The sequence below is a fragment of the Rhamphochromis sp. 'chilingali' genome, assembly GCF_963969265.1.
Source record: "Rhamphochromis sp. 'chilingali' genome assembly, chromosome: 2".
Classification (NCBI taxonomy): domain Eukaryota; kingdom Metazoa; phylum Chordata; class Actinopteri; order Cichliformes; family Cichlidae; genus Rhamphochromis; species Rhamphochromis sp. 'chilingali'.
In genome coordinates this window covers 54,068,671-54,094,379 of record NC_137930.1, presented here as the reverse complement: position 1 = coordinate 54,094,379, position 25,709 = coordinate 54,068,671, and the positions used below count along the sequence as shown (strand labels likewise).

Sequence of the window (25,709 nt, the reverse complement as noted above, 5' to 3'; positions counted from 1 at the left end):
AGCCCACAGCGATGGCCGCACCAGGTGGGGGTGGCGGTGGAGTGGGGATGTCATTCTCCCAGGCCCGTGTACTCCCGCCTACACGGGCCCATGGGCGTTTCCCTGAACCGCTGCAAGCTTGGGGCACTGCCTGATGAGGTGTCCGACTTGTCCACATCCCCAGCAGCTCTGCGGTCGGCGGTGTGGGCCAGCCCGAGGGGAAGGCGACTGCAGCGAAGCCGCCTGCACCAAACTGCACAGGCCCGCTGGCGTCTCCGTCTGTTCCACAGGTGCTGACACAGCCCTCACCACGTGTGCGTCATCAGCGCCCCCAGAGGATCCCGCAAGAATCTCCCTCTCCAACGCTAGCTCCAGGGCTGCACTGAGTGTGGCCGGCCGAGCAAGCTGAGTTTGCATACGGAGCTCTTTAGGGCTCAGGGCCTGCAGGAACTGGTCCCGAGCTAACTCCGCCTGCACTGATGGTGGCATGCTGTCATACGCCCTCCGGCAAAGGCACTCGACTTCATGGGCCAAAATGCGGAGGGGCTCACCTGGCAATCTGCGTCTGTTGTGGAACTCCGACCTCAGCAGCACTGGTTGGTTATACTGCCCGAAGCGCCTCTGAAGTGCTCCGACCAGAGCATTATAATCTCCCCTCTGCTCCTCGGTTAGCAGCAGCAGGCATGCAGCTGCATCCTCACACAGGCACAAAGCCAACTGGAGAGCTTTATGTTCCTCAGACCAGCCAGCTGCAACAGCTAACAGCTCGAACTGTGCGATAAACACTTCCCATGGCGTCTTGCCGCTGAACTTAGGCGTTTTTATATGCGCTGCAGCTTGCTGGGCGCCGCCATGTTTGTTTACATCACGTGACGGCGCGCCAAGCGAGGTCGACTCCTTCCCGCCGGAATCGCGGCCGCTGTGCGAACAGTTCCCGAGCCTAGTCAAACCTGGAGAAAATCCAGCCTCGGCAGACAGCCGCAGCGCCGTTTCCCTCACTCCATGGGCGGGCGAGCGCGGACGAACCTCCCTCTCCTCCGTCTCCTTCTTAATCCTGCCCGGCAACATCCTCGTCTCGTAACGGCAAGCGTCGCCAGCAACAGGGTGTCGGGCGTTCTGGGGTTCTTTTTTCTTTCTTCACTTCTGACACCAATGTAACGTTCACAAGAACCAGACGGTTGGGTCTCAGTTCGTCCGTTTATTCGGCACATAAGCAAGCGGGTTGCTAACTCAGGGGAGAGCGCCCTCGTGCTACACCTCTCTTCAGCCTGGCACCCACACAACACAGAACCCAGGTCCCCCCTCCCCTTCCTCCACACCACCCTCCCTACTTCCTGCAGCACAACCAAACATGAATCTTAAAAGAACAACAACAGTGTGCAAAGATAACCAACATGTGCAATAACACTTAACCATCGTTACAATATGTACAATTTTGCAACCTCCTATTTCCTCATACTATTTTCACAGCTTACAAGGAAAAGGGCAGGTTTATTTGTTTTTATCTTCTGCCTTTGTAACAGCTTCAACAATACTCATCCAGGTGCTAATAAAACACGCTGCGAGCTTTGAGGTGCTGAATTAGTGTTGGAGGAAGTATCTCTGAGGATTTGCCTGATGTAGCTGCCAGAAGTGAAGTAGCACACATTAATCAGAGCGGCTTCACGTTGCAACGTAGCCCACACAGATTTCTCTCACATACAGCACAGGAAACACAGGTTTCTGTACATTTTATTGCAACACCACAGAAAGACGAAATTAACTGGATGTGTCACTTTTGGTGCATATTCCCCCCCCCCCCCCTTCATGTTTCCATGAAAAATGCCAAGCATCACATTTCTGATTTGTGACTGCTCGCGTAAACTCCAGTTAAACACTGAAAACAGACTCGAAGCCGACGTGAGACAGATATCGTCTTCCATTAATAGCAAAAAATGTTCGCTTAAACACAGCAGGGTGTTTACGTTAACTAGTAATCGCAGTCATGGAAAACATCTCTGCAGATCAGATTTATTTCTGTGGCATTTTTGCTCGCCTGATTATTGCACACACACACACACATGCAGTTCCACGGTTCAGCCGGATATTGGTTACTCAAGGGAAACAGTCACATTTGACACTGAGCAGTGACAGGACTGGTTGTTACAGGTAAATGGAAGAAGATGGTAGGTGTTGGAGTGAGCAGATTGGTGTGAGAGGACTGAAGATATGGGCACATAATGAGGGAGAAGACACTGATGGAAAGCCACAATGGATTGAAATAGAGATTTTTCTCTTTTATCCTGTCCATTTTTCAGTGCGTGCCTTTTTTAGACTGCAGACACAGGAATGCAAGCATGTTCTGTGTGCAATTTGAGCAATGAACAAGAGAATATGGGCTCTAAGAAAAGGGGCTGGTATGGGGGAGGCATGTGTGCTTTGTCTTCACCCACACTCAAACCTGTCAAACAAACAACACTCTTCTTACACCCCCAATGTGTAGCGAACCAATCAGGTTCCAGTATCACAAAACTCAATGTTTCTGCCTCCTGCCAACTCTTTTCCATATGGGATTGACTGGAACAAGGTGTTTGATGAATGTGGATAAAGGCACGGGGCTTTAAAACCTATCTTGTTTTCTCTCACTGATTTTAAAAGGTAGGGTCAACAAAGCAATTGGGATGGCAACGGGAAGAGAAACAGTTTTCTGTTTTCACTGAAGATAAAAAGATTAAAATAAAACATATATCATGTAATCCTGGAAAATCAGGGTTTGTAGCCAAGACAGCTCGATTTCTTTACTAAACAAGAGGATACAAGGCTAACAAGATTCATTAACAATGATGGGGCACACATGGTCCAGATAACAAATCCTTAAAGACTAGACTTAGGCCATAAGCATCATATACTAAACACCTCAACAGCCCCAGGTAACATTGGGGTCTTGTTATCAGCTCTCTTCCAGGCACCCTACGTCCTCATCTAATCAAGTCTGACAGCCTCTCAGGCATTAGTCCTAAATTCTCCTGCTGTGCTTCATCTCACTTCATGTCCTACGATTCCAGGGTGTTTTAAAAAGCACGATGACTCCTCGCATATGGTAATCCTGTTCCCTTAAAAATGTATGAAGAGATTCCAAAAAAATAAAAAAAATCTTCCTTTCCCCTTAATCCTTCCCTTTTTCTATAGCGAGCAGGATATGCTGTTAAGGAGCAATGCTGTGATGGGCTATTTGCTTTATTTTGAGGCAAGCATCGCAACAGGAAAACTGTGCAAAATCGATGAGAACAGTCACTTCCTGAAAAGGAGCCAATACTGTCCACAGCCAATAATGAAAGCTGAAAGATATGATGAAGAAGACAATGAAAAAAGGAAGAGGTGATTTGATATGTGAACTTTTTGAGCAAATGTACTGGAAGTTATTGATTCTGGTGGATAAACCTCCTTGTTTTTAGAAGCAATACCCGATATTTCTAATTATTAATACAACTGTCCCGGTCTCCTCTTTCTTGTATAACAAATAAGAGGGTTGGAGAGGTTTCTGCTGGTTTGGATGTTTATCAGAGAGACTCGCTCACGAGGCTCGACTTCGGTCCAATAGCTGCTCAAAAGTGAAAAGAGGCAAAGGTCAAGTATTAGTTAAATGCAGTTTTGAGCTACAGTGCCTCTTCCCCACCCATTCTCTCTGCTTACAAGCTTGTTGACCCCTCTCCCACCAGGTTGGACCAGCGCACAGCGAGTTAATCATTTCCTTGGCTCATTCTTTGCTTTCAGATTAATCATTATTTTCTCTATCTGATCCTGGCGTGAATTGGAAGAACCTATAAATTCAATAATAATCAGGTCATAAGCTGAATTACTGCTCCACTGAATAGTGTCCACACAAAAGGTGACAGAGAAGAAAAAGAGAAATGCTGGAGCAGTTATCATTGGAGTACACAGATGAGGTATTCCAAAAAGCCAGAGATCTGCAGCCAATGAGATTACACAACAGAGTTCATTTAAAAAGACTTCAAGCACATGGAAATAATGTTTCGATACAAAAATGAACGCTCGGTGTGCCGTATTGTGCTGCTGCTGGGGGGGAATCCAACTAAATATTTAAGCTTCACTTCTTATGGAAACAATAGGGTTCCCTCTTTCAAGTGTAATTAAATTTCCTCTTTACTCCAGCCAAGAGCTATTTTGAGACTCGTGTGCCTATTTGTTCCAAGAAGGATAAAATATTAGCAAAAACATAGGTCTACTTTAGATTTAATGTGATGATGAATCACATTTTATATGATGTATGAAACGAGCTGAGCAATTTCCCAAGAGCGTTAGGAAAAAAATTGAAAATAACAAACAAACAAGAAAAATGGGTTCTTTCATTTTAGGTGCCTACACATCTCACCGGTAAGAAATGCTAACAACTTAATTAAAAACAGATTAATTCTAATTAATTCCAGTTTGAAATGAAAAGACTGTGCCAGCTGAATGGCTGGACTCAAAGCTTACAAAAACCAACAGTGTTCGAACCTTTTTAAAGCAATGAATGCAGGTATAAAAGATATTTTTAAGTCTTAAAATACCAATATTTGTTCAGTTTAGGGGGAATAAAGCCAGGGCTGTGCAGTGTTTTCTAATGGATCAACACGCTCATCGCCTTCTAGGATGAGTATATGACTTCCTGCACACAGCTACATGCGTTGTTTACTTAATATTTCATCATTAAGGTAGAAAACTGCTTGGTGGATCATTTCACAGGCAATGTCGGTAAATTTCTCCACTCCTTCCAAAAGCACAGAGGATAAATGAACACCAATGCAGCATGCACGGAAACGGAGAGCCGTTTAAATATTTTATTAGGCCACTTTTGTTTTGCTGGTAGGCTACAACACAGTGTTTAACGAGATACCACTTTGTTGAGACTAGACCAAAATACTTTGGAAAATACTGCACGGATAGACAGGCAAGCCACCCCCTTCCTGCTCACTTTGATGACTGCTTCACGTTTCATGTCAGCCCACCACGATAACTCCGCTGTTTAGAAAAATGTCTCCACAGCTCTTAGCCACCTACGTGCTTGTCCTAAAGTTTACACATAGCCAAAGTTGAGCAACATATTTTAGGAATATTTAATTTTTTCTAAAAAAGCATAACAAAAACTAACAATGTTTAGTGTCAAGTAAGATCAGGTATTTAAATATACCTGTTGAAAATGTGCATCTTTCAGCAAAACATTAAAACTGACAGGTCATTCGATAACCTGGGTTATCTCCTCTCAGTGCAATGTTCTGTTGGGAAACCTTGGATCCTGGCACTCATATGGATGTGACCACCCATGGAAGGGAAAACTACACAAAAACAGTTTGAAAACTTCAGTGGTTCATGGATGTAGTGAAGGAAGATGCTACGGATCAGGTGAGATGAAGGCAGAGGATCTGCCTGATGACCCCCCTAAAGAAATCAGCCAAAATAAGAGAAGGGGATCAAGTTGTTGACTTTGCCTCAGAACTACCTGACCTGTCTACAGAGGTCACATCCAGCTCAGAGGATCAGCTACCAATGTCAGGCTATTCCAACAGGGGTTATAAGTGCTTTGAGGACATGTGAGCTACTTGGGTAATATGACAAAATGAATGGTTTTAATGTTATCGCCGATTGGTGCATGGTCACCGCATAATCCATGTATTATTTCACCAATATCACTGGGAGATGGTTAATGGTTCATGTTATTATTTAGTTCAAAGCACCGCGGAGCCACTAATGTAGCCATAGAGTAACTCGCCTGCATGAGCACACACAACATTAATGTGTCATTTCAATATCAAACAGCTGTTAGCAGCTAATAGGTTGAATTGTCAACAAGTGAAAGTGCTTGGATGATAAATGTATGCAGGAAAGAAGGAAATAATGTAGCCCTCCATCAGCAATCAGTGAGCATTTGATTAAGACCAAATAAAGGTATAAAATATGTGTCAGTGAGACACCAGTGAGGCAAGAAGATAAGAGCGAGCAGCAGAATATAGCAGATTTAAAACTTTTTTTTTTTAAAAAGTCCAGCCTGGCGCCCACGATGAACTTTTAAAGTTGGGGGGATGAATAGGAACAGACCTGCAAGCTTCGATCTGGTGCCGTGAGTGTCTGAACAAGGTTTTCTTTGTCAGAGTTCACACCTCAGCAAACACTTCACAGTTCAGTTCAGTCCTGTTTGCATCAGTAGGAAAGTGGCATTTTGCCTCGGTCCACAAACAAACGTGTAAAGTTGCATTTCATCTTACTTAAGCTCAGAAAGTAAACGCTTTCAAAAAAATCTGCATTTCAGGAACACAATAGTCAGTAGAACCTTTAAGTCTCCACCAGGCCCAAATTGGGCCTTGAAATACAGCTGAGCAGGGTTCAGACAACCTCTACTCATCAAAGATGTTCTCATGTAAAGGCACACATTGATTTGTTCTGTACCCTGCTGACGGGGCGGGCGTTTTATTGATGAGGATACGAAGACTCGGGGAACTGTATCTTTCTTTCCTCTCCAACAGGAGGTGAAATAAGATCCAGGCTGACACTCTGCAGGTCCCTTTGCTTCCTGGTGGAATATATGACAGCTCTACAAGGATAAAGAGGGACAGGAGTCTTATCATATACTTCAGTTCGCTCCCTGCAGTTCTTTATGCGCAGGTCAAGATGCTCCTTTGGAGCAGAGTAAAAACTAAAGGCAAAGTCCATGCAGGCTGCTGCTGCTGGGTCGAACCATATTTGGAAATAGTTCTGAGTCTGTATAAACCTCAACAGAATGGAATATTTTTCATTTTTTTCCCCAGTAAAAGCATGTCAAATCAAATTTCGAGCGCTTTAAAACTACAGAAGCTGGCAGGGAAACAATAACTGTCTTGATATCAAGAAACAATGCTGCATGAATAATAGAAAAATACACAAAAACATGAATGTTTACTCGTGGCTTGGTTCTGTGGGTTGTAGTGTAAATATGTGCTTTGTCCTTCAGAGTGAAATATCTCAGCAAATATTGCACAGACATTTGTGGTGTCTCCCTCTCTAGGTTTAGATCCACACATAAAAAACATCCCACTGTGATCAGCCTGAGCACTTTATGTTTTACTACAACCGTCCAATGTCTTCATGCTAACGTGCTAAACTTAGATGGTGCTTGGAACAAAAAAAGGACTAGCTGCAGAACATCAACACGTTCAGATTATGACCGTGAGCTTTTTAAGCTTAGAATCTTATCCTCCAGGAGCAGCTATTGAGACTTTCTTATATGCAGAAACATTAAATGTGAAAATACTGAGTCAAATCAACAAAATACTTCACTGCTCTACCTTTCTGACAGCATCCATATCTACGTCTGCAACCCGATGCTCCAACACTTGCCTCTTTCACTGCCCTACTTTGTGATTTAGGTTGTTAAGATGAGTGCTGTTTGAGTGCTTTGTTAAGTATATTACTTTTACATAAAATCTGTCGCCTAATGCATTGGTAAGGCACTCAGGGCACTCCAATGTGCCATACTGTGTGGCAAACACCACCTACACATTTGTGATAAAGTCAGTTGAAATAAAAAGATATTTTGTGCAGCTGCTGAAGTGCAATAAAATCTACCCATGCAGTTTGATGCTGCCACGCTGGTCCTGGCCAGCTCGTTCTCCTTTGTAGAGGTGATTTTTATTCATTCTCAGGTATATAAATGACAGGCAGGGATGGAAGAACGTGGGCTAAGAATGTATTCAGCTGTGACCAGCCAGCTGCCCTCGGGGACACAGACATTATTCACATTTCACCAAGAGGCTAAATTTGAGATGTGAATAAATCACTCAAGTCAGCAAAAGCTCGGAGGAGATAAATGAGAGTGTGAAGAGGAAGCAAGAGCGAGCGAACTGTGAGAATTCATAATGGGCCAAAAGATATTTGAAGGGGGAGAAATAGCAGGAGAGGTGAAGATTTCATTCTAATGAGCTTGCTTCATTTTAAGAATTGATTATACATCTGCGTATTACAAAGACAAATACTCCACAGTCCACTGAATGGTAGCTGTTGAAAGGCCGGACTTAACGTGATCTGTTTGCAATATGTGAATTATTGCTTTTCATATAGACAGCCATAATGTCATGATTCATATCGAATATTTCCGTCTGCAGGCTCACTAAGCAACATGCCAATTACCTAGAAAACTGGAAGCTGTTCGCCTCCATCAGCAATAGAAAAACATCCCGGCTAGTTGAAAGAAGGCTCCGGAGGCAGGCAGGAGGAAATAAAAATGGTGATTGAGGATGTATTGCTTTTACACCTCCCAAAAAAAAGAGGCCTGATTGCAATGGGCAGAGCTGATGGCTTCATCTCCCGGTCACAATGCTGCTGTGTGTAGAAATGTCAAACATTTTTTCATCCACAGCATCTCTTACCGCTTGTCAATCTGCTTCGAGTGAAGAGGTCTCATCACTGACATTTTGATGGTGTAGGTGTGAGATAAATGTGATAATACTTCTCCCAGATTTCCCATTAAGAGTTATGTTCGTGTAATCAACGAGCGTTTGCGTGTATTGATTGTTTCGTTTACTGTAATTGATTTATCATAGCTGATATAACCCTGCATGTTGTTCCCCAAAGTACTTTAAAACATTATTAGACCAAATGCAAAGCATCCAGCGGGTGAGCGCCAGACTGCAGAAACCAGTACCTAAAATGTCTACAGACACACTGGCCTGTCTGCCTTTTAATAACATGCTTTTGTCCAGCTGTAACATGTTTGGAATATGCTGAATTCCTCGCCAGGAGTTAGAGGGGATTCAGACTGAAATAGCCCTGCAAGGATGGTTTGTTGCTTAAAGATGATTTGTGTGGTAGTAGAGTCAAAGTAATGTGCTTAATAGCTTGAAATGAGCATAATAAGGGATCTATTATGCTCAGTTCAGCCTTCACATTTTAATTCTTGAACTCTACAGCTGTAACTTTTCTTGTGTCGCAGTTCAACATCATCTGTACCATGTTTCACTGGATCTTGGTGAAAGCGCACAGTTTAATCACTCTCAGAAACACGCAGGATTTTTCTGTTTGTTTGTTTTATTCTTCTCCCTTTAAGTCAATTTTCCCCTAATTGGTTGCCTCTGGGAAATAGGAGGTTTGTACAGAGGGTGGGTGGAGCTTAGCTGTGTGACAGAGATTACTTTTTCTGCTCTGTTTGACATCAAAAAGAACCGAGAGCTACATCTCAAACTCTAAACGCCTCTGTTGGCATATTAAATGTTAAAGTTCAGAACCGTACAATATCTTTTTCTTTAGAAAAATATTGAATAAGTATAGTTTGTTTTGAATGGCTACCAGGAAAAAGCCTCTTCTCTCTATAACAAAAAAAAAAAAGATGGCAGCATGACTTAGGTTTGCAAAGCTGCGTCTAAACAAACCACTAGACCTCTGACACAATGTCCTTTGGACAGACGAGACAGAGTGGAGATGTTTGGATATAATGCACAGCACCATGTTTGGCAAAAACCAAGCATAGCACAAAGATTTCATACCATCTGTTGAACACTGTGGTAGAGGGGTGATGATTTGGGCTTGTTTTGCAGTGACTGGACTTGGGTACCATGCAGTCTTTGAGCTGACCATGAACTCCTTTGTATGCCAAAGTATCCTAGAGCCAATGTGAGGCCACCTGCCCGGCAGCTAAAGCTTGGTAGAATTTGGATCCTGCAACAAGACAATGATCCTGAGGACGGCAGCAGAATGACTAAAAAAAGAGAAAAGAATCAAACTGTTACAATGGCACAAAATCCAAACATCAACCTGAGCTGTGCATAAAGGAATGCCTGCAAATCTCACGAAACATAATCATCAAAAAATACCTCCACATGTAAGATACTGATAACATTTTCCAGTTTTAAGTCCTGTGAAAACTTTCTGAAATGATCTGAAAGTCTGGCCTATGTCTAATATCAGCATGTACCACTACATAGCTGTACAATACAAAGGCGTAATCAGTCCAGTAGGTTTTTGCAGCTCTGGAAAGTGACTCCTGTTGTATTGTTCATCACAAAAGTTGTCACATAAAGAATAGAAACACGACATTCCAGGAGGTATGAATGGGCACAGGTATAATCCAAGCACCTGGAAGCACATTGCTGCACAGCCCACATTGCAATTAGCTGCAGCAAAAGTTAGCAAAGTTACACTTGTTGCCTGATGACGCTGCATTATTTCATCAAAGGCTTTCGTACACTGCTGTGTCAACAGACTGGGTCCTATTCTAATGAATAAATGCATTTTTATGCAGGGCTTGAGTCAGTCTGCAAATCAATGCAGTCTCATTTGTTCACTACAGCCAGTGACCAGACTGCTTAGCAAAGCAAATAAACTGGAAGTAGTGGGCTGCAGCTTGCCTCTTCCACAAAATAGCAAAATACACAAATGTATACAATCTCTGAAGTATGAATTTTATAAATTTGTTATAAAGTTCTTTTTAAAGTTGAAAGCAGTCAATGCCAATACCTTCCAGGCCCTCTTCCTTCTAAAGTTATATACTCAAACACATCATTGCCAGATTTTAAATGTTAAAAATCAATCACATGGAAATATCCATAAAGTTAGAATAAGATTAGGTGCCAAAGGTTAGACTCATGAAGTGAAATCTGCCTTTTAAACTCTCTTATATCCAGGGTCTGGTTTTCTGTTTGCTCTGAAGTATGTGGTGCCATCACGCCAAGATCTAAAGAGCTCTCCAAGGATACTTGAGTCTGGCAAAGACTTTTAAAAGATCGCCAAATTATTTCAAATAAATCAATATGGATTTCAGTCATCATGCAAAATTAGCCCAAGACCAGACTGATGGAAAAAGAAGTTTCCAGGAACCTCAAAATTTCACAAGACTAGAGGTAACTCTTACAATGTTTGGTGTCAAAGTACATTTTTGTTTAACAAGAAAGAAACTGGATGAGTCTAAACTGTTTGGGAGGTGCGCCAGGGCAAAAAATAACTGCTGTCAAAACATGAAGATTAGAAGAAAAAGAAGAAAAATATGTTAAAAACCCAACGTTTTAGAAAACTTCTTTGGACAGACAAATTTTAAAAGTGTTTAGGCACAGTGACAGGAAATAAACTAATATAATTTGAGGCCAGTTTGGTGCTGCTTCTTTGCCTCAGGGACTGGACAGCCTGCAGTCATTTATTCATCTGTGAATTTTGTCATATCAAGTCGTGCTTAAAAATAACGAGGCTGTCTGTCTGAAAGATGAAGCTGAAGCAGAAGTGGAGCTTTCAACAGGATTATAAGCACACTAGAAAATCCACCAAGAAAAGCATCAAAAAGAATAAATGGAGGGTCATGAAATTGTGTTGAAATGTTTTGTTGGGAATTAAAATGCAAGAATACAACACCCTTAAAACATCAAACTTGCAGGTGAGGGGATCTTTAAAGCAGGATTGGTCAAAATGTCCAGTTAACTGATGTCACAGAGCCATTAAAAAGGCAAGAAGTACAAGAAGTAAGGATAAAAGGTATAAACCTGCTTCCAATTTCCATGGATGATCTTACTTTTCACATGACTTCATGATGCAGGTCATAGGAGTCCATGTCTGTGATTGAAATAGCAAATTATAAAAGGTCACTCATCTAAGACACTCTGTCTTTGACTGTCATATTAATGAATTAACAGTAGTGGAGACATTTTTATTTGTGAATGTAGTCGTAGACAGTCAACAATTAACCCAATACAGGAAACATAAAACAGTAGAAAGACACAGAAGGTCTGTTTCTCTGTATCTGAGTATGGAACAGCCAGCTTTGGTCAGAACAAGACACACTTCTAGAGGTTAAAGCAGAGACATCAAGAGCCACTCCTGTTTCTGCTGCTGGAAATGAAGTTGATTAAGATTAAGTGCCAAGAACAGCCTCATCTCTGCAAATACTGTTTAATTAAATGCTAATAAGGTCAGTGCAGTGTGCCAAAGGACAACAGATGGACAAAAAGAGCCAAAAAGTTTATAAAGGAGCACAGATGGTTGGAAAGAAAATCTGTCCAACTCTTCGCTGACTGACAGTTCAATGAAGTGTAATTATCATCATGGATTAAACCCAGCACATTTGGCACGCCATATGAAGACAATATTCTTCTTCTTAGCATAATATAGGGATTATCTTTCAATAAAGCCAACGATGAACGGGAGTAAAATGTAACATGAGACACAATGCTGTATCACAACAGAAAGCAATAATAAATAAATATGTATAAGGGACAGCATGTATACACAGTTTTGGGGAGAGTTTTCATACATGCACTTTGGGATTTGTTTTGTTTTGCTCCAGGACAGTTGGACATGAAAAGTGGAGAAGGCAGAAATACAGGTTGAGGTCAGGCCAGTCAAGTTCTTCCACACCAAACTCACTCATCTATATCTTTATGGACCTTGCTTCATCCACTGGTTAGATCATGTTATATTGGAACAGGAAAGGGCCGTCCCCAAACTGTTCCCACAAAGTTGGGAGCGTGAAATTATCCAAAATGTCTTGGTATGTTGAAGGATTAGGAGTTCCTCTCACTTGAACTAAGGGGTCAAGCCGGAAAAACAAACCCACATCTTAATCCACCCTCCACCAGATTTATACTTATATTTAATGCAGTCAGACAAGGAAACCGCCAAACCCAGACTCATCTGTTAGATTGCAGGAGTAGAGAAGCATGATTGGTCACTCCAGAGAACACGTCTCGACTGCTCTACAGTCCAGTGTTAGCGTACGTTACAGCACTGCGTTGACTCTTGACATTCTGCTTGGTGATATGAGGCTGCGATGGAGCTGCTTGGCCATGGAAACCCAGTCCACGAAGCTCTCTACGCACTGTTCTTGAGCTAATAAACAAAGTGGAAGCTAATTCCCAATCGTTTCCAATTAACAGCTGAAGGGTATGAGAGCAATTGTGTGACTTGCAAATGTGACAAAACAACCAAAAACTAAGAATTTTTAATCTCAGAGTTAGAAACTATAACAGGCAGCAACATGTAACTAAATAAAACATCAAGCATACTGAACGTCAACCTCTCGAGACAGCCTGAATCCCTTCTACTAACACGTCCTTGAACGAGACACTGAATCCCAGTCACTTCCTGAGGCTCAGTCTGAGCCTCTGACCTGTATTCTGACCTTCCTGCTGAGGGGCAAAGTGAAAGAGCAGCAGGACACATATATAAATAAACTATGTGAAAGATACTGCTGATATTCTGAGTGATCATAGACTGGGAGAGTGGGACGGTAGGTCGGATGAGGAGACAAACTGGCACCGCAGCTGACAACAAAAAGAGGGTAACTAATGGTGCTGCTGTTTCTTTGTAATCTGCTACCATGTCAATCGTTGAAGACAGAAATAAATTTACATTATAAAGAATCTTATTGTTTGCCATTCGAGTGTCTGCACTGTGCGTGATTCTTAATTCTCCACAGAATACAGAATAAAAACGTTCTTTGTACATTTCCATCATAGCGACCAGCCATGCAAACAGATGTGAGATTTGGATTTTTATCACTCGCCCAGCCCTGCCTGTCGGACAGATGCAGCGATAGACTTTCTCATGAAAGTCGTAAGGCGTTCATTCTGTAGAAAGTAAATTGATTTGCCTGGGGAAAGGTGAAGGAAGAAAATAGGCACGCCACTCAACAATAGGCTCAGCATTTCTTGTGTCTCAGATTTCCATGAACTGTTCCAAGCCTGGCAGATGACCAAGTCAGACACGTGAGTCTCCCAGCTCACCTGAGCTCACCAAGTGTTGCCATGCCAACAGAAGACATGGCCACATGGGTAATGTACAGACTGCACCAACCACTGGTCATACTTCACATTAAGTTTTTATAGTTCCAAAAATTCTATGGTTAAAATTCACACAGAAAAACACAACACAGAAAAAATGTTTTTGGGGAATGTGTGTAACTCTAACATTAAAGAGTTATGTGACCAGTATTCTGCCTATGATATTTCCTTAGCAGGTACTAAATTTATATCCTGAGATAAAGAGCTCATAACATATCAAACCATGATTTATTTGATAGTCACACCCTGACTTTTTTCATGGGAATTAAAAAGGTAAGTGCATTCATTCATTAACTGATCATTAGCAGGAAAGACATCAGCAATAATCTGAGAAACAATTGTTGCTGCCCACCAATTTGGGAATCCACAAGTGGGGGACATTCAAGACAACTGCCAATCTTTGTAAGAGTTTCAGACTTCCCAGCAAAATCACCCCAAGGTCAGACTGTACAATCCTTCAAAAAACCCAGCAGCTACATCTCAGACTCTATGGGCTCAATTTACCTTGCTGAATGTTGAGGTTCATGGCAGTAAAAGATTGAACAAGCAGTCTTTTTCTAATTGTACTAGAGAAAGACTTGCCTCTCAAAAAAGAAGCTGCATCTGAACAAAGCACTTCTGGAAGAATGTCTTTTGGACATCTCATCTACATCTCATACCAACTGTAAAGCACGGTGGTGAACGGGTGATGTTTTGCGGCAACAGGGTCTGGCCACCTTGAGATCACTGAGTTGACCATTAACTCCTGTGTTTAGTACTCTAGAGTCAATGTGAGGTCATCTGACTGACAGTTAAAGCTTTGCCTAAAGTAGGTCAAGGAACAGAAGAAAGGACAGAAATGAAGCAGCAAATATACAACAGATTGGCGGAAAAGAAAATAATCAAGGTCTTGCAATGGTCCAGTAAAGGGAGACTCAGAATATAATTACTTCAAGTTATTGCTGCTAAAGGTGGTTACACAAGTTACTGAATTGTGGGGTGCACTTGTATTATGACTGCACATCTAGTTCAAAGTAGTTGGACCATTTTGTTAAAATAAAAATGATTTAAAGGTGACTTATTATAGTCATTTACATCGTGATATTTATTTAGAGTAGCTTTGCATGATGGACAGATCAAAACCTTTAGAGGGGTCACAATAACTACCTCCTGTCTGAAAATTTGGTCACATAATATGAAGTTTTCATTGTAACAGAACAAAAACAGTAGCAGAGCAGAATTAAATACAATTTTAAACACAAGAATGAGTTCTTTAAGGTTAGCTTGATTCTTAGGATAAGACTATTTTTTGTAGTTATGCTCTAGTCTTTTCACATCACTGGCAGGCACTACAGTAGCCAGTAATGCATTCAATTAAAAAGACGTTTATTCAGCCTGTTTGAAGGAAAACATCAGATCAAAGACTTTTTTTAACGAGCACCCCATGACACACGTGTCTTCTTTACACCAAAACTGAAATTTAGTATCTTTGGCTACAGTAGCTAAGTTTTCTTAAATATAAAATAATCAGAGTATTTGATAGATGGATTAGAAAGCACAGCTGCACCATGAGAACGTTTCTGTTGCAGAGAATACTTTTTGCATCCAGATTGTTAGAAAAGTGTTTGATAATTGAGGAAAAACCTTGAGGACAACAGTGAGTGCTGTTTCTCTGTGATTCATACTGAAAGGTTATACATAGGAAGTGTAAAGAAAAACCATAGAGACACCTAATTATGCCATGTTACTGTACCATAGATGTAGATTTTCATATGCTCCAGGGAGCTACAGTATCCCCATCAGTATAATGAGAGTGTTTGACTTATCTTGAGCCAAGAGGTAAAGGTCGACTCAGGCACATTGCCCCATGAAAAATGCAAATTGAAGTGGTTACTGGTCCTAGCTCAGTAAATGAGGCAATTTGTGCTGCACGGTCCTATTATTTCCAGTTCCACAAAGAACAACCTTTGATGTGACCTAGAACAAATTTAAATGTTACCAAATATCAAACTTTGAAAGCGAGCTTGTTTAACTTTTAAGGGGGCTAGCACAAGGTCACCAGCAAATAGAAAACAAAAAAGGAGCGAGAGACACAGCGGAGGAGGAGTGACATTCTGTGGCATTAAGAAGACAGTTTAAGTGGAAGTCTTGCTGCCTTCCATCTGTTTGACCATCTCTGACCCTCAATAATTTCATGCCATTCCACTTTCTTCCCTGATAATGATGATAGATAAAAGCTTGCCATAAAAAGGGAGAGTGCCGAGTCAGAAGTCGGAGGTCTTGCAAATAAGACCTGTTTTGACCCACTTATGGTGCTACTTTACTATGAACGAGCAGAACAGAAGAAGCATGTTCCTACATTTGCACAGGAGATTATTGCAAAAGACTTTTCTTAATACTTCCCCAGGTCTAGAGCTCTTCGAATTAAGTATTGATTTTAAAAGCTGATTTGAAATTGAATGTAAATAGCCATGCGAATGGCTTTCTTTACTTTGTAGGTAATCTGTTTAAGTCAAAAAACTATTGGATACAAACAATGCATTTCCCAAAGTAAGCTCATTACTTTCCAAGTGCTTATAGTCATTTCTGTGCCTTTTCAGTCATATCGACGGAATTAAGTAATTACCGTGCACTGACATGCCACTGACATGGTAATTAAGGGATTTGATTCTATTCCCATAGATACAGCAGCCAGATATAGAAGAGGGGATCTTAATATGAAGACATTTTGACAAGTAGACACTTTGGCTGTTATGTTTTAGATGTGGGAAACAATGGGGATCATTAATGAAGACCCCGTCCCTTTATTTAGCCACACAGAGATTTTTAGGGCTTCACATCACATTCATTTTATTTCTTAAAGAAGATGTGCCACGTTGTTCTACACCAACACACTATGTGCTCTCAGCTTATCTTATTGAGGGATAACAATTCCAGAAAAGCTTGCTGAGCGTGGCTGACAGACCACTAGATGGACAGGGAGAGGAGAATTTAATTATCCCGACTGTTTAAGCCTCCTCCTCCTCTTGATCTCTCACAGAAATGTCTCGCATCCTGCCTCCGTGTGCAGGCTAGAAACGACGAGAAATAAAGCAAAACCCACGTAGGGTTTGTGATTACCTTTGGATCGTGTGTCTGCAAGTGTGAAATTGCTGTCATGCTTGGCTGGAGCACCTGCTCAGATTCAGGTTTCTTAAATGTTTGAAATTACATCAATAAAAGTCAGAAGAAGCTGTTGACATTGTGGGGAAATGTTTTTGTTCAACTATGTAAAAAGAACTGTAGCAGTTTTCCCCAGGCCCCATTTAGACTTTGATTCGTTTTCAGTTATATTACATTTACTACTTTAATAAGTTTGTATCCACTGTGATCCACAGACAGCTGTCCCTGAACCACTGGCATTCAGTCGCTCGACCAATCATCCAGAAGGAGTTTATGTAAATACCACTTTGATCCCACTCAATGACGTCAACTGCGCAGACCCCTAGTCAGAATAAATGAGCCACAGACTTTGCAAAGAAAAGGACAATTTAGCATCTGCTTCGGTCTGCCATCCTATCAGGGGTTTGTGTCAAAGGCAGTGTTTGTTGTCAGTAAAGCTCCCATGCTGTGGGAGCAGTGAAATTTAAAAGTTAACACGCCAACTGTCACCTGTTGTGGGGAAACACATCACCCACTCGCACACCTGTGTTTCTATTTAAAGGCCCATGGGAAGAATCATGGCACGCAGTAACGCAGCTTTGGAAACTCTGACAGTTTATTCCAGTAGAAAGACAAATGAGTCACAACAGGAGCAATAAGGATGACAAAGACGAGATATGTAAAGTACAATCTGAAGATTTTAAAAAAAAACAAATATTCAAAATAGAAACACTATCCAAAATATTTGTGTATTGATCATCATTGATAACTTGCCTACCACTTAAAAACGTTCTCATTTGTTGATACATCATCTCAAAAAAAAAAAAAAAAAAAAAAAAAAAAAAAAAGATTAAAAAAGTGTGGTCTTTCTATTAAAAATAAATAAATACTACCAGTGATTGGCTGTTACATGTAAGGTATATTGAATAGGATTTCTATTTATTCCAGTTCTTTCAAATGATGTAAAAATCACATTTACAGATCTTTGCAGAAGTCAGGGATTGTATGCAGTGTAGGACAGATCTATCATCCATGAGAAAGTTACACAACAGCACATTTTACTAAAATAGATTAACACTTAAAAAAGGCACCACAGATTGATGAAGTTTGTAAATCAATCAGCAGAACTGATATGGTGCTTCTGTGCAGTTTAAGACTCGAACAAATCACAGATAGACAAGTGTGTTTTAGACACAGAAAAGGCTGGGTAAAGAGGATTAGTAAACCTCTGCTTGTAGGAATGCATTAAAGCTAGACTGCCCCCTGGTGTCACATTAAAGAATGATAAAATACCATCTTCAAAGTCAAGGAACACTCCTACCCTTTGCAGTCCATCTGAATCCACAGGAACTGATACTTTATTATGGAGGGCCTCTACCTTCCTTTTGTCACAGGCCAGGCACCAGGAGTAACTGTTGAACCCCAGACGAGAGTTGTCTTTTTGGCCTTTCCTCTCCATCTGAGCCTCACACAGCCCCACCTTCCATCGACCATCATCCACGGACACGCTCACCTCCCAGTACCAACGCCCCCCCTCCAGTGCTAATGAGGAAAGGACCTGTGGGAAGGAACTGAAGCGAGCCTCGTGCTCCATGTAAGCCTGCTGAGCATCGCTGTAGGTCACCGTTCTGCTGTTATCAGACAGCTGCAGCTTAGGATGGGCCGTATCTGAATCCAAGAGGGGTATGGTGCCATCTGTGTACACGATTAAAGAGGAAGAATTTAGATGAGAAAATTAAGACTAACTGAATATCCTAACACATGTATTTAGTGCTGTGGCGTAATTAGCTGTGTGAGCTGTATAAACAGTAGTATAAACAAGACATGACTTACAGAGGAGCCTGTTAAGATCTCTATCTTTGCTTTGTGTATTGATGACAACTGTGTCCAGTCGCTTCTCTGTCCACTGCTGCAGACACCTCAGCCGGGGACGATTCACTTCCTCCGTGGCCTCAAACTGCTCCACATAGCTCCCCATCTCACCACTCCTGATGAAGGAGAACTGAGTCAGTAATGAGCCCTAAGACTATCGTGCAGCAAATTGCACATATAAATCCAATCTCCATTTCTTAGATGTGTGTACTTAGTGTGTGGGATTTGTACCCACAGCACAAAAGTGTCACATCGCTTTCCAAATCACCATCCCTGCTGATTGCATTGCAAAAGAACTTTTAAAGTCAGCTTTTACCAACTAGGGTGAGCTAACTAGTACTTTCATTAAAATAAAATAAACGACTATGCAGCATGTTTACAAAACTGATTTTCTGGGAGCACATTCAGCTAGTGAAATGTTCAACAAGCGGACAATTTTACTGCTGCAAAGCAGAAGTTAAAAGCATATTACTTACAGCTGGGCAATCTTGCTGTATTCCTGCAATGTCAGAAAAAAGAAAAGGCATTTTACTATGCAAACATTAATAATTCAGCAGTAAATATATGCATATATTTTTTAAGCCAACAAAAATGATCTGACCATGATGAAGGCCTGGTCCTTAAAAGAGTTGTCGCCTCTGGTGTCAGCCAGATTCTCCAGCGTGTGAAGGCCTTGTTGGATGGATTGAAGGGAGCTATGGAGGTGGCAGAGTTTCTCCTCTAGTCCCCCCAAAACTCGGTTCTCTTCCTTCTTCACACACTGAAGAGCCAGTTGCTCCTCCTGCTCCAAGGCCTCTTTGATGGTACTGTACTGCTGCTTCACTCCTGCTTGTGCTTCACGCAAAACCTCCTAGACAGACACAGTATAAATATATGTAGTAGTATTGCGGTAGTATTGCATTTCTTTGCTGTTAGTTATTACTCATTTCCGATTACTAGTACACCGTACAACACTTCAGAAATGCAAAGATTTCAACGTAAGATGCTTTTCCAGTCTATTTAAATTTCAAACATGGCATTTTTATGTTTTCCTTTTTTGTATTAACTGGTTTCCTCAGCTCAAAATAAAATCCAGATTGAGCAACAGAAATGACTCAAGGCTGCCTCCTAAGAGTCGGAAGGAAGTGGCAACACTCGGTAAGTCGTAAACAGAATGGTCTCTGCAGAAGAGTTTGCACGGTCAAAATAACAGGCAGGGAGACGGACATCTGCATGGACCCTCACAGTCATGGTAACATTTATCCCACTTGGACTTTAGCATACTTGCAGATGGGAAAAAGAATTACTTTAGTACGGCCACTCACTTCAGTGTTAGATTCTATTTAAGAGTTGCTGCAACTTAATAAAGCTTTGTGCTGCAATGTAGCACCCTGGGACTAATGCCCTAAAAATACAAAAAAAAAAAAACAGCTCGTCAATTAATCACTTGAATGAATGAATGACTATTACTCAAGGAGAAGTATTTAGTTGGGGGCAGCAATCAACCATGTAACCCTAACCTAAAAACCTTAAGCTTAATTTCTTTACATTCTCAAACAAAGCCGCCTAATATTTGTATTACTTGTATAAAGTCTTCCTATTCTGACATGAAACAAAGAACTGGAGAAGTTTATTAACTAATTTTAGCCAATTATATGCACTTCTATAAAAACCCCTTAAATTTCAATGCAATGGGTGTGAAAGAAAATCTCTTGTAATTCTTAGCGGCTAAGCAGAACGAACATATGTATATTTAACAACATACTTAGCCAACTCACTTTGAAAGTCTCTTTCTTCTGAGCGAGCTCAGTCACTCGGTCCTTCACTTGCTGCTCAGCCTCTTGCAGTTGTTTGATCTCTTCTTTCAGGTTTCCCTGAGGAAAAATGTCCACAAAGATTTAAAAACAAGTCACGAGTCTATGGCTTTGATTATATCTATATTTAGCCACAAGTGCTGTATGCTCACAGCTGGACAGTTACATGTTTTTTGTTCTTCAGGCTATGTTCTTCGCCACTTTGAATTTGAAGCAAAGTAGTTTGAGCAGATTCTCCAAAATATAAAGTCCCAAGACGTATTTTGAGAAAAGCCTAAAATGATGAGGGTTATTTTTAATAAGCTGGTAGCTTAGATCAACTGAAAAACATTATTTTGTACTAAATTAGATACAAATGGCTGTTGCTTGTAAAACCATTAAGGTATCCCTCTAAATCTCTGATTGTCATGTTCTCAACTTTGTGAACCATATACATTTTCCATGTGAATAAACAGACCTGTGTTTTATCTGCTAGGGGCAACAGTGTAAATTGGAAGATAACAGACTTCCTACAATACATCTAGAAGTTACATGACGAATGATTAGTTAAAAATGGCTGTCAAAATAGCAAGTAAACTCATAGGAACGGTCATTCTATATTCAAATAATCCGCTATCATAAATGGTCAAACAAAAGACTGAAGATACATGACCACACAGAAAGACGAGAGACAACTAGATAATTTTGAATAAAATTAAGAAACCAAATATCAGGAAACAGAAGCAAAGATTACTTTAGAGACCGGCTCACCATTGCCAAATATAACCCTGCTTACAGATCATTATGGGCACAAAAAGTGATTACAGTGGTAATGATTTTGTTTGTTGCCTATCTGCCTTGTGTTTGTGTGTTAGACTGCGTTATTCTTGCAGTGTTTGTTTTAACGTTATGCTTGTCGGAACAAGCAGATGAGTTGAAATATTTTTGGATGTGTGCTTCTTTTATACTCCAGGGGCGCATTAACGCAACCAGTCCAAAGTTAACCCAGCTCAGCACCTCATCTTCTGATATCTATCAGATCAAATATTTCAGATGCTCGGTCACTGCAAGGGATTTCCCACAAAACACTATATTTTTGTTTTTACCCCATGTGTATCTGTGTAAGTATTCCTCATCCGATTATCTTCAGGTACTATGCATTGAAATCAGATCTCACGTGCATTAAGTCAGCAGCACTCACCCTGAGCTCTCTCTCTGCCTCCCTGATGCTGATGCATTCGTGGTCACGATGGGAACCTATGACGGTACACACAGTGCACACACACACTGCACACTGCCGACAGTAGATACGGTTTATCTCGTGGTGATCCTGACACCTCCAGAGGGAAATGTCTTCCACTGGAGAAACCAGGGTGTGATTTTGGAAAACTGGGGTGTCCAGGTGGGGCCGCAGGTGCTCTGAACACATGGAGGCCCCGCACACCAGACAAGTCTTCACTGCAGACTGACACCGAGTTTTAGGACAATAATGACAGGGCACAGGGCTGGCGCTTTTGTTTTCTGCCCTGGAGAAGATGCCAACATGACTTGAGGATCCTGAAGCAGGTAAATTAATTTTGCTTGGAATCGGAGATGACTTGCCAGCATGGTGCACAGGAGGCTTATCTTTTCCTGGAGTTGAGGTTGCAGGAAAGGTGGGAGTTGACAAAGGCTTCTTTGGTGTCACACATACCCCAGTTACTTGCGGGTCTTTCTTGGGGGTTGCAGGAGGAGGTGCATCACATATGTCGACTTCATTGTCAGAGTCATCCAGTATGATGGCCTTTTCTGATTTATGCTGGACTGAGATGGCTTGTGGCCCACCGCTTGCAGATGCTCCATTGCTGTCAGAGTTCTCCTCGGAAGTTGAGCCATCACCCTCTTTAGATTGGGAAGATTCTGGTTCTACTACTTTCTTAGATGTTTCCACGGCAGTTGACTTCCCAGTGTTATTTGACAAGGAAGTGGTGGGAATCTCTGTGTCACTGGGCCATGCACGGGGGCTCTCGACAGTTGTTCTCTTTGCTTCAGGCTGTTCAGGTACAGGTGCGCTGGCCTTCCTCTTTCCGAGGAGTCGGCTGGTGAGCGATGGCCTCCTTAAACTCGAGTCAGATGTACTTTCTTCATTGTTACTGGTGGATGAACCTTAAAAAATAAATAAAATATAAGTAAAACTGTTTTTAAAGAAGGCTGAGTTTGTACTAACTACTTAGGAGTTCTGTGATGATGTTGCCTTGTAAGGAAGGAAGGTAAGCAACACAGATGTAACTGTTCAGTGCATTAAAGGTTTAAAGGTGCTGCTTACACTCATGATCACACGTCAGAAACAGACTTTTAACCCTGCTGTCTATTTGCTTTAAAAGAGTTCAAACTTTGATCTCAGAGTTTTAATTGGACTTTCATCTGTGACACTGTAAACAAATGCCGAACACTGCTCCCATTAAATTACACAAGAGCTAATGCTTTGTTTAAAATATTCTGTTTTAAACCTTGTGACAGCAAGAAACAAAGGAAATTTGCTCAAGAACTGTAATACAATCAAATTCTGAGGTACCTGTATTTCACTTGAGTGTTAAATGTTATACTACTTCAATTAGACTTTATTTAAGAATGCATTATGGGTTTTTACTCCCCCAACTTTTATATGAAAGGCATTTTACTGGTGATTACTAGGTGAATAAGTTATTTAACTATTTACAGCTTTCTCGCTCTGTGTTAGTCCTGGCAACCAGGATGTACCTCGTCTTTCACTCGTTGTCAGAAGGGTTAAGGATAAGCTCTAACACTCCCGTAGGCCTATGTCGGATAAGTAGTTAAGAAAATGGATGGACATTGAAATGCTGAAAATTGTTGCTTAGTACTCAAATCTAAATCTAACAGTCTCACAAAAACAGTTAAATATGAATATTTCTAACTACGACAGATTAGAAGATTAGAGCCCAAATGGTATAGCAGTTGGCAATGATGTATAATGTATCATAGATAGAGTGGTAGTCCTCTGTCTGTTGTCCTTTTTAACAACATAATATAACACCAAAGAAATGCTAGAAATAGTATTATTGATTTTCTTTCCTGCAGGCTCCATCCACTGTTAAGCACATGTATTTGTTTACCTTTATTTACCAGCACATCCCATTGAGATCAGATTTGTTTTACAGATGAGACCTGGCCAAACAACATGACACAAAACGCAACAACTTAGCACTGTTTGCAGTAGGGATGTGCATGCCTACTCGACTACATGACCAACAGACAAGTGGTGCGTTCACCTGAAGCTGCCACTGGTACAATTGGGCTCTAAAAAAAAAAGACACCAAAAATATAGTCTTTTAACCTAAACTGTGAGTTCTTCATTTCACATAATCCATCAATAAATGAATACAATCGAAAAATATGTTACTTTATCTGTCACTGGTCATACATGCACATAACAAAGTTCTGGTTTGCTAAAACCTTTTTTCCCGCAAATTAAAGATTAGACCATCATGTGCTACTAGTTTTATAGTACTTTTACGTCCCCTAAGGTTGATCAAATGGTATCTTCCATTTAGAAAGCGCAACCTATTTGCTATTTATTAAGGTCTTTGGATTAGAAGTAAACTAGTGAACATTTACTAGCTACAGCTAGAATGCGATTATAAGTATGCAGTAGTCTGTCTAGTTGTCTAGTTTACAGTACTGAACATATGCGTAACGCCCATTTTGCTTGTGAGCGGGAGACCTCTGACGTTAGCAGCTAGCTAGCATTAGTTTATAATCCCGCTTTCACGTTTGTAGTTTTAAGGGCCGTTATTTCACTCGTCCGGTTACAATTTAAATGTTAACCTAATCACCTTAACAGTACCTGCAGTGCTGCGAGGCTGTGCTTGTCCTCGGGGAGTTGGTGACCGTATCAAACTGCTATGAAACGGCAAAGTCTGGTACTCGGTTTTACACCTCCACTCCGGACAATGGTACGGCCCGTTCGGGTAAATGCTCCACAAGTCTCCAATGCATCGCTGGCAGAAACTGTGGTTACACATCAGAGTAACCGGGTCCCGGGTCAGCTCGTTGCAGAGAGGGCACCTCGCTGGAGTATCCAACGATGCTCCCATTTTGTTTTGCCCTGTTTACTTTCTATTTCCGCGACGACATGCAGCAGAGGCGGAGCCAGATATTTGAATCTCGCTTTCCCCCTTTGGCAGGGAGTTAAAGGTACAGTCTGTCGAATGCAGATGCATGCAGATGTGATATCTGCTCTGAAGTTTGATCTTAATTTAATTAGCACTTTTTTACTCTACTTAAACACTGAAGCGCTTAATACAACATGCCTCATTCACCAAGTCATCAACCTTCTTAGATGGCCTGCTCTCCATCCGGTGCTACACCACCCAATTTAATATCTCAGAAGATGAATATGAATACAGCCTTTTTATGCCAAGCTCATTCTGTGGGATATCTTTTCCACAGTGTGCTCTCTGTCCCGCATCTCTCCTCTCAGCCCCAACCTTCCCCCCAAAAACAGACGGCTACACCTTCCAGAGCCTGGTTCCACCAGAGGTTTCTTCCTGGTAAAAGGGAGTTTTTTTTAATTCCCACTGCTGCCAAGTGCTCACTCTTAAGGGTTTATCTGAATTTTGGTGTTTTTTCATTATTGTTGTAGAGTCTTTACCTTGCAACATAAAGCGCTTTAAGGCAACTGGGTCTTTTATGTTGTGCGATATTTTAAAAAACTAAAATGAAGTAAGCAGCACTTTTTATCTTTGTCTAGAATATCTCAGATAGGATGCCGAGGTATAGGACTGTATTGGAGTTTTGTCCCTCATCTCCCTGTTCCACAATTTAAGACCTTTATCATGGTTTAAGTCCATGAGTCCAATTCTCTGTCCAGTGAGTGAACTTGCAAGTCACCACAAGGTCATAAGCTGTACTTGAGCAAATATGATGAAAACTACCCCAAAGAAAAACCACTGAGGTGACAACAGATACCCAGGTACTGGTTTTAACTGACTTAAGTTAGTGGAAAGAAATTCTCAGAGTATTTGGGGTTTTTTGCTAGTTATTTTTTTTGATTTCGCACAAGGGTAGGTATGTCGAAAAGAAACACACTATGTGTGAGTTTCATAATATGCTCTAAATTGTTAGAACTGACAAATGTGTTGAAAAGAGATGCAGAAAAAAAAGTTGATTATCAGACAGAACAGCCACTGGAAATAAG

General features: G+C 41.2%; 1 protein-coding gene across 1 annotated transcript; it reads right to left on the bottom strand.

The window, feature by feature from the left end:
- Positions 1 to 17,683: 17,683 nt before the first annotated feature.
- Positions 17,684 to 24,653, bottom strand: LOC308392845 (tripartite motif-containing protein 14). Its single transcript, XM_080876119.1, has 7 exons — positions 24,357 to 24,653; positions 21,714 to 22,657; positions 20,498 to 20,593; positions 19,342 to 19,590; positions 19,217 to 19,239; positions 18,702 to 18,856; positions 17,684 to 18,563 (listed from the first exon to the last, which is right to left on the bottom strand). The coding sequence occupies exons 1-7, from the start codon at positions 24,604 to 24,606 to the stop codon at positions 18,019 to 18,021; spliced, it is 2,262 nt and encodes a 753-aa protein (XP_080732245.1). The 5' UTR covers positions 24,607 to 24,653; the 3' UTR covers positions 17,684 to 18,018.
- Positions 24,654 to 25,709: the final 1,056 nt, after the last annotated feature.